Source organism: Mya arenaria, chromosome 12 (assembly GCF_026914265.1).
Source record: "Mya arenaria isolate MELC-2E11 chromosome 12, ASM2691426v1".
In the NCBI taxonomy this organism is placed as follows: domain Eukaryota; kingdom Metazoa; phylum Mollusca; class Bivalvia; order Myida; family Myidae; genus Mya; species Mya arenaria.
The window spans coordinates 62,807,493-62,817,305 of NC_069133.1; the positions used below are offsets into that span (position 1 = coordinate 62,807,493).

Below are 9,813 nucleotides of genomic sequence, written 5' to 3' on the forward strand. Positions count from 1 at the left end.
GCTGCTTTTCAGCTTGCCATTGTTTTTTGTTCTACTTTATTTGTGTTCATTACGCCATACGACGTTGAATTCCATGGGTGTCATTTACTTTTCACGTATTGTATAAATATATATGCAGTGTTTTGCTTGTGGAGTTTTGTATTGATGTTCCATGTTTGTGGTATGTGATTGTTTTTTTTGTGTTCTTTGGCGTTGACCCCTTGACATTAACCTTTTTAACCTTTTTGCCCATCTTGATGAGACTTTTAACATTCATCAAACTTTTAAATACATACTATTAAAATCATATGGATAAAACCGACTTACACCTGTCCATTTTTATTGTGAAAATTTAATATAGATACTTTACTAAAACTTACTTACTTTAACTGTTTAAAGAGTTACTACAATATATGTTTTAGGTATCCAGGGTACTGAAAAAAAGAAGAGAATGCAACACGAAACGAGCAAACTGTCATGAGCGATGAAGAGTTTGAGATAAATACTGCCACAGGTACGTTAACAAGTATTCAGTTACTGTTTGTATTTTAGTATTCTGGTTAAACAGCCTTATGTGGTGGTGGTGGTGATGGTGAAGGTGGTAGTCATGGTCGATGTGTTGGTAGTGATAATGGTGAGGTGGTGCAAGTTGTGGTAATGGAGGTGGTGGTTGTAGTGGTGGTTGTAGTGGTGGCGGTGGTTATGGTGAAGGTACCGGTAGTGGTGATAATGGTGATTGTGACGCTGCTGGTGCTTAAAGTGCTAGTGATGGTGTTGGTTATGGTGATTGTGGTGGTATTGGTGCTGGAGGTGATAGTTTTGATGATGATGTTGGTGGTGATGATGCTGAAAATGGTCGTGTTGTAAGTGATAATGGTGGTTGCGGTCATGTCATTGGTGTCGGTAGTGGTGATAGTTGTGTTGGTGGTGATAATTGTGATGGCAATGATGGTGGTAATGATGGTGATAATGGTGCTGGTGGTTAAAATGGTGATAGTAATGGTACATAATGGTGAAAGTAATGGTGGTGGTGGTGGTAATAATGATGGTTGTGGTGTGGCTTGTGGCGGTTGTGATAATGTTGATGACGTTTGTGGTGAACATTTAAGAAAAGTAAGTATTTGTAAGTGTTTGATGAATATCGAATTGAAGACAATTGTGTGGCAAGGCGTTGGGTTTTTTTTTCCAGATCAAGAGGATCTTGGATCGAATGTCGATGAAGAGGATATAAGTCTACGAGGTTACCAAGAGGAGTTAGCAAAAGAGGGTTGTGAGGGTAAAATGTCATAGTTGTTGCTCCTACAAACTCGGGCAAAACCAGGGTAGCATGCAAAATTATGCAGGTAATTCATTGTTTTTTTTTAAAAATCATCTTTCAAAGAGTTTTTTGGAAAAAGTGTGAAACAGTTAATGTGAAGGCCAATCGTCCTAAACTTTTATATATGATCATTGCATGCACTATTGCAGTAAAGCAACAGTTTATATTCAATTTTTTTATTCAGTATTGTTTTTATTATCGAAACAAATGATGTATTTGTATTGCAGAACATTACTATTTCATTATGTAAGGAATGGATTGCGGGATAGATGTCATTATCGAGATGTGAACGCATTTGAGGTGATTAAAGTGTATCGATTCCAAGTGTACTTTGATGTCATTATCAGGGATATGAACGCAATTGGGTTGATCCAAGTGTGTGGAGTCCAAACGTACTTCACCAGCCCAATTGGGTTAAAATCCCCGATAATGACATCAATCCCGCAAGCCATTACTTATATTTACACCGACAGTTCATTATTTCATTCCAGAATTGTTAAAAAAATACTTCATTTCATTTAAGAAAACCTTTCAGTAATCCTTTCTTACACATTCTGTAAATAGAACAAAATTAAAACACTTACGGCAACAATACATTTAACATATCATAAATTAACACTTTCTTTAATGTTGAATTATATTTACGGGACCTGCGATCCGAACATATTCGAAGATGCTGCGTTCATCGAATGATAACCTAAATTGCCAAAAGGCAGTTCATTTGAGGAATGGAAGTTGCGGTGTAATTATTTAAGGAACAAATTGCGGGATTGATGTTATTATCGGGGAATGAACGCAATTGGGCTGGTCAAAATGTGTTGAGTTGTCAATCTAGGTAATTAATGTACACTTATTACGCCATATGATGCATACTTAATTTTTTTTCACAATTATTTTTTAAGGTTCACCTAAGACAGAAAAAAGCAGAAAGAAAGATGGGTCGTATTATATTTCTTGTCGAAAACGAAGCTCTAGCCATTCAGCAAGGAGAAGTATGTGCAGAACTACTTCCAACTTACAGGACAAAAGTGTTCAGCGGAAACGTCCACAGGTTGAAAAAGCAAATGCTCTGGGATTTCCTTGAAAGGCAAGTCTGTGTGTAATGGTTATGAAAATTATTCTTATATCATATTACAATAAGGCATTGTGAGATTAAGTGTCTTATTCAATGTTTGTTTGCCCTTGCCTTTAAACAAAATGTTGGTTATTTTTAAGGCTGCTTGGGCCTGTCACTGTATTTTCCCTAAGTTTGACCAACGACCATTTCATTTTAGGGTTATGTGACCTTGAATATGATTTGCAGTTTGTGAAGCGAACTACACCCACCGTATCGATATCGTTCTGTTTCTTGGTACGCATTACCATCATAATGGATAGTAGTGCTTAGCGTGTTTTTCGAGACTTATGGCCAATTTCGAGTCTGATTTGAGTTGTCTGGAAATCGGGATTTTACCACATTTGGCCATGTTGTTTTAAATATATCAATCTGAATCTTATCACACATTTCTTGACCTATTGGCATGTCGTTTTTATTGACCTCGGCCAACTCTTGGTTAAATGCCGCTGAACATAAGTTTTAAACTTTTGTCTAAAGTAAAGCATTGCGATTGACATTGTGGCATATAAGAATGACTATCCTTGATAAAATCTAAAACATTTATAATGTCTCTTATTTGATTATTTGCCTAGGTTAATCAATACCATCCTGTGTCAAGGTGGCGTTTGGATTTAGTAATCACTCCTGTGATAGCTCTAGTTTAATTTATTGCAGAAGAGACATCTTTGTTGTAACGGCACAGCTTTTTTTGAATGCTTTAAAAGCAAAGAACATTGAAAGCGTCAGAGAATTTTCTCTGATTGTGTTCGACGAATGTCATCACTCAAACAAACAACACATGTATAATGAAATTATGAGCCGATATCTTGACCTAAAACTGCGGGAGAAAGTTGAGTCTTCTGAACTGCCCCAGGTGAGTATCCATCGACGTTGCGTTTGTTATAACATCTCACCGTATTGAATGGCTTGTCGGTCAATAGTAAAAACCACTTGTCCTATCTTGTTAAATAGCAAATCATTTTTATTATTGAGCGACAAGCCTTCTGGTAAGTGTTGACATTTATTTTGAAAAGTTGAATAAAAGGTAATAATTATTACAACTTGCAATGACCTATGCACGATTTATATTGGGAACCATGAAATAAAATGCTGTAAAAAGATATATTTTAATTATAGCAATTATGTTAAAATGGGCGAACTGCAACACTACATCCTCCTATTAGCTTACCTCGTTAGTCTCTTATCGGCCTCGTTTCTATATATGGAACTAGATTCACGTATTTTTTTGTGTTGTTAAGCTTTTTAAATTAAACGATCATATTAAGATTCTACAAATTAATTGTAATTTCTACATAAGTCTTCTTTTCAGATTGTTGGACTTACTGCATCTTTGGGCGTTGGTGGAAAAACAGAAAAGGTTCAGGGATTAAATCATATGAAAAAAATAATGGCAAACATGGACGCAAAGTTTCTCTGTACTGTTAGGACGCCAGATACAATTGAGCAATTGAAACGATTTGCGAACCCGCCGGTTGAAGGTAAATCATACAAATTGACAACTGACTATTTTAACGAAAGTATTGCGTTTTAAATAAAATTAATACATTTTAATTAAATAACAAATTGATGAATTTTTTTATAGAATTGAATTACAATACAGCTATTTAAAAGGTAAACGAGTGTTATTTTTGTTATTACAGAATTATTGCCCGTACATGGAAGAGATGTCGACTTGTTTAAAATTGCTGTACAGGAAATAGCCAAAAACATGTTTGACTATATGACACAAGCTCCAGGTAAATTTAGGATATAAGTGGATATTGAACATTTTGACGGGCTTGAATTTCTACAAACAATCTATAACATTGTTTTGGCAATGTTTTCAGTATAATTAGGATGATATTGTTTTGTGATTTCTCCTTAAATTTTAACTTTAAAAAAATAATTAAAACTATGAGAAACATTGATAGAATGTTTACCCTAGAAGAGCTGTAAGTTTTACTAATTCGAAGTTTTATTCATCTAGCTGTACGGGATGCTGCTTCTAATGACAAATTTATACAGACGATATGCAGATTTCCAGCATCATTTGGAACCGAAAAATACCTGCAATGGAATGCGGATTTCATGAAAGCTATCGCCAAAGTCGAATCAAAAGACATCCGCCGAGTGATCAATCCTCATCGAATACATTTAGAAGTAATTCTGTAGCATTTAATTCAGCGGTTGGTAAAACCACATTGATCAAACTACGATTTTATGAAATTTATACGCATGATTTGTTTGTTGATTTGTTAAGAAAAGCATTTCTAAACCGCGGGTCATTTTTAAAATCGTAAATCTATGAAAATTGCTTTTGATGAAATAGCGCTACAAAATATGATGAGCTTGTGTTCAAATATCGTACGATATTTCGTGTAAAGTTGGACACAGAAGTAGTTTTATGTGTCTTTCCAGATGTACAACAAAGCCTTAATGGTTCATCGTGATGCAAGGATAAGAGATGCATTGGACATTCTTAAAGAGTTTGCAGGTGATGTTTATATCTAGCCGTTGAGTAGTTGAATCTGCTTTATTAGTTTACCTTATGTGTTTGACAATTCTTTATTGTCACAAAGTTGATGCTGTCTGGTAAGACTAATACTTTTTGCTTATGTTGAAACAAGTGTAAGGCTGCGCCATCATCAACTAGTCTTTCGCTCGACTATTCGAAGAATAAGGAGGGCTATACTAATGGCCCCCGCGTCGGCGTCGGTGTCTAGTTTATGTTTTAGAGGAAGTTGGGATTTTCACAATACCCTTCATTCAATTCACTTAATAGTTCACACAGTTGTTCAGTGACATCTCATTATGAGGTGAGATAACTCCATATTATCCTTGATACAAGATATGGCACCTGATAGACTTAGGAACTTAGGTTAAATTTTTAGGGCAGGTCAAAGTTTAATGGCAATTCTGGATTTTAATTTAAAAAAAACACTTCTATACAGAGGTTACATAACTCCTTTTTAACCCTAAATACAAATTATGTTGCCTTATTAGTTAACCTTATGTGTTTTACATTTCTTCATTGTCTTCAAGTTGATGCTGTCTCTGGTAGGACTTATATTTGTATTTGTAATTTACTTATAATTATTGACTAATGAAGGGACAAGTGTAAGGCTGCACTTTTATTTACTAGTTTATACAACCAGTGTTTTTATGTTTCACTGAGCGTTCTAAGGCGGTATGCCCAACATCTGCTGGCTAAAAACAGGTCCTTTGCAAGCTACTGGCTACTGTGCTGTCTTTGTAGTTAACATTGGTCATTCTTGAAGAGTTTATCGAACACTATAGGAAAGTTCCAGCAGAACATCCTACATACACCTTACTCATGGCTATTGGTGTTTAAACTTAGAATACAAGCAGTTTTAACACTTATTTGATTAAATTAATTTTGCTTATATTGTAAATCCAATAATTTACCAGTCCATAGTTTGCGTAGTGTACAAGTCTCACTTTGTGCGCAAAAATAAGGGTGAAGAAAACTTTGATTCATATTGATACATGTGTCGTTGCAATCATTTACACACATCCTTCCTTCTTAGAACCACGAATAGAAACATTCGCCAACGAACCAGAGAACCCCAAACTGATCAAACTAGAGGAGATACTGTTAAGGGTCCTTTCCAGTAACCAGAATGCCCGTGGAATCATATTTGTGCGAACAAAGGAGTTGGCTCAAGCATTGGTTAGATGGGTGAACGAAACAGATAGTTTGAAGGGACTTAATGCTTCCGAATTCACCGGACAAGGTGCTGCAGCTTCGGATGGAGGTCTGGTATTTCAATGATTAGAATGTCAGAGGGCTTAAACAATATGTGTATAAAACGATGAATTACATTTTTTTTAAGTGACACTCCAAAAATTATTCCTCTCTTGTACAATTAATTACCAACTGTTTGCATTTATGATATTTAACCAAAACGATCTGGAGGATTTAGAGTAAAACAAATCCAGCATTTTTAAAAGTAGCTTTTTGTCAAGCTCCTTTATTTACGACCACAGTTTATTCTTAAAATCTATTACTTGGTACTTCAGACATCAGCTTGGAATTCTATTGATGTATTTAATCATGTTTGAATTTCTTTGTCTGTTTGATCTTTGGATTTAAAAGGCTAAAAACATTTCTTTTAGGGATGACAAAGAGTGGCCAGAAAAATGCGTTGCAGTTCTTTAAAGATGGACAACACCGACTTCTTATTGCGACGTCTGTAGCTGAGGAGGGTCTTGATATATCTAAATGCAACCTTGTGATTCGCTATGAGCATGTCACTAATGAAATCGTCAGACTTCAATCTAGAGGTAAACACTTAATACAATTAATCAGCCAACTGATCGAATTGCGAATATTAACATTAGTTTATTATTTGTTTGCTCTATTGTGAAGCTATGCAACTATATAAATTACTTTCCAATCTATTTCTTGGGTAGAAACCAGTACACATGATCTTTTTGAGAGACCCAAAAATGTACCCCTGGTGGGGATCGAGCCCTCGACCTCTCTGGTGAGAGGCGGAAACATTAGTTATTAGACTACTCGCACCATCTACAGTTACATACACCGACGATGAAAGAGACAAATATGTTGTCTTTAGTGTGTAAAAGTGGATACAATATATATAAAAATAAAAAAGGAAGTTTTGTTTATGCCGAAAAAAGCAGTGCGCATCACAGAATTGAATATTATTTCAAAGCATTATTAAGATTATGTTATAAACAAAGATAAGAAACAAAATGTTTTTAAACGTTGTAACAGTTCATATATATCTTTCTGATACCACCATCTACCAATTGTAGGGCGGGCGAGAGCAGAAAATAGCTTGTACTATGTTATTGCGGAGGAGGGGTCTTGGATTCTGGAAAAAGAAGAAAGGAATTTTCGGTGTGAGAAACTTATGGAGAAAATCGTCCCCGATCTACAATTGTTCATTGAAGACCCTGCAAATTTCTGGGAGAGGGAGCTCTTAGATATTCAAGAAAAAATGAAACGGGAGGAGGAAAGACAAGCTCAACAGAGAGCAGTACACATGGCAACTACAGGTGCCCGCTTTGAATGCTTCAATTGCAGTTCTCTAATTTGCTTGTCCGACGACATTAGAGTCATAAAAGGGGCACATCATGTTATCATTGATGAAGAAGCAAAACGACGTCTTATTCTCAAAAAAGGGGCTACCGACTTTGAGGAACCAGAAGGCGCCAAATATGGAGGGGTTTTGTTGTGCGCAAATGAGGAATGCCAACGGCAACTTGGATCGGTTTGTACTTACAACTGCACTGAGTTTCCATTGATGGGGCTCAAGAACTTCAGGGTTGTTGATCAATCTGGAAAAGGCCGTCAGTTTAAGAAATGGAATCAGGTCAATTGCAGACTCGAGGAGTTTACATTTGATGAGTTGAATGCTGTTGTTGCCGAAAGACTTGCCATAGTGTAGGTTACTGGCATTTTGCATTTGACGGAACATCTCGTTTTGTGAAATAACAAACGGACTGTACTAAATCTAGTTATTCGACGCCCTTTTAAATACTTGATCAAAAGTTACAATGTTGTTGATTCTAATGCGATGGTATTTGCATTTTAAAATGTACAAAAGCCTATCTAAAACACTGATTTCGCTGACATTTGTTGAAATAGTATGTTTTAAATTCGATCATTTTTTTAATGTGTTAAATTAATATCTGTAAAATGAAGATGTTGGTACTCATGAAAGCTTCACATATTAATGTCATGCATTTTGATAATTTGTACGTCGTAGCAACCAGGTCTTTATATACTAAGTGATTGTGTGATTAGCAAAGTTTAAACGCAGTGGCAACAATAAAACATGACGCTTTAATTTTAAACTTTGTAAATGTTGCGACAAGTGAGGTTATGCGCATATACACTTGTTTAAACCTCCATTTAACTCGTAGTCCAGATAACTTGCGCTTCTTTGACTGATCTAAGGTGGTAATCCAATCATTCATTGATACAGCTATTGTAATGTATGTGTGGTCTGGTTGTGGTGTCTGTGCATTTGCGTCTCTCGTTCACTGTGTTTCGGCCCTAACTTTATGCCTCTTAACAGGGGTTATACTTGATGTTTGTACTACTTAGCGTGTCCCTTCAGTTTTCATTATGGCAAATTATAGCAAGTTGTTGATTTTGTTAAGAAAACACAACCCGTATTAACTGAACGTTATTTCTTTTAATGGTAATGGTGTGTGTTTTTTTTTTCCAAAAAAGAGTCAAGTAGTATGCACGTCATTTTGCTGATATTTAAACATTGATTTGTCAGCCTCTTTCTACGCCCGAACCAAAACGAATCGTAGGGCTTATGTCTGAATGTACCAAACCTTCTACATGGTGAATTATTAAGGTACTTCATGGCATTAACACCAGGAACATTTGTTTAACTTTGTCAAGAAGAAGAGTGTGTTACCTATAGTACCTTCCTCTATGTATGTAATGCATTCAGATAAAAGGTATACCAAACGTTAATGTCTAGTATAAAGTAATTCCCCAATCTATGCATATAGATACAGGGTACAGCATACCGTCCATGTCTAGTATCTAGTGATAGTGCCTAAGGTTTCGTTATACACATACGCTTGTCATTGCAATAATGTCAAATGTTGATGCCTATTTACACATTTAATGTTCGTGTCATTTTGAAGAAGTATTGCCTACACATATTTTTAATTAATGTTGAACTACAACCATTCTAGGCGAAATATGTGTGTTTGTTATTTGTTTGGAATATTTTTCACACATTCTTTCTATGCACATCAGCCTCTTTGAAACGACACCAAAGCGATATTGGGTTGGCAGGCATTCAGAATTCATGGTCAAGTACATCGAATACCTTAATATTAGTCAAATGTAATAGCTGAGGCGAAATTGTGGCATGTGAAATTCAAATTTGTGTAATATAAGATTAATCATCGTTGAAGCACTCGTCTGGTATTGTGTCGGTTTAAACAATATTCATTTTTTATTTCCAGATGTATAAAGTTTGGTCATTATCAAATCATTCACTGTTGCAATGATACTTATAATAGGTAGACAGGTGATATAAGCAAAACAAATTAACCATGACAAAATACAGAGCATTAAAGCTTATAACATGTCTTGATTTAGTAATGTATTGTGTGGGTCAGGTTTTTTCCCCCCATTTATGCGAGCAATGATCTAAAACCACAACTTTGTATTTCCGCTTTAGTATACAAAGTTTTTGGGTTTCTGAATTTTTGACTACGGTGCTTGCTTCTGTAGTTTGTATTGTATTATTCATAATGAAGTCACGTTTATGTCAGGAATTAGATTATGCTTGTCGAACTCGTCATAAAGGACTTTTTTTTTTATTTCATCTCGTTTTTAAAAAAACCATATTTGATGTATTTAAAAGTCAAATCTGTGATTATGTAATAAATTTCTGCA

The 9,813-nt window shown here is 35.4% G+C and overlaps 1 protein-coding gene across 1 annotated transcript; it reads left to right on the plus strand.

Annotated features, from left to right (window-relative positions):
- Window positions 1-1,263: 1,263 nt before the first annotated feature.
- LOC128211229 (antiviral innate immune response receptor RIG-I-like) lies at window positions 1,264-9,813 on the plus strand. The gene is made up of 10 exons (XM_052915781.1): window positions 1,264-1,322; window positions 2,200-2,384; window positions 3,069-3,267; window positions 3,724-3,892; window positions 4,055-4,150; window positions 4,381-4,553; window positions 4,812-4,887; window positions 5,942-6,169; window positions 6,531-6,698; window positions 7,194-9,813. The coding sequence occupies exons 1-10, from the start codon at window positions 1,317-1,319 to the stop codon at window positions 7,826-7,828; spliced, it is 1,935 nt and encodes a 644-aa protein (XP_052771741.1). The 5' UTR covers window positions 1,264-1,316; the 3' UTR covers window positions 7,829-9,813.

What these genes read in the sequence shown, in the direction of transcription:
- LOC128211229 (XM_052915781.1), top strand. An exon ending in CTCTGGGATTTCCTTGAAAG is followed by an intron (nt 2,385 to 3,068) that starts GCAAGTCTGTGT and finishes AATTTATTGCAG; the next exon opens with AAGAGACATCTTTGTTGTAA. An exon ending in CATTCTTAAAGAGTTTGCAG is followed by an intron (nt 4,888 to 5,941) that starts GTGATGTTTATA and finishes CTTCCTTCTTAG; the next exon opens with AACCACGAATAGAAACATTC.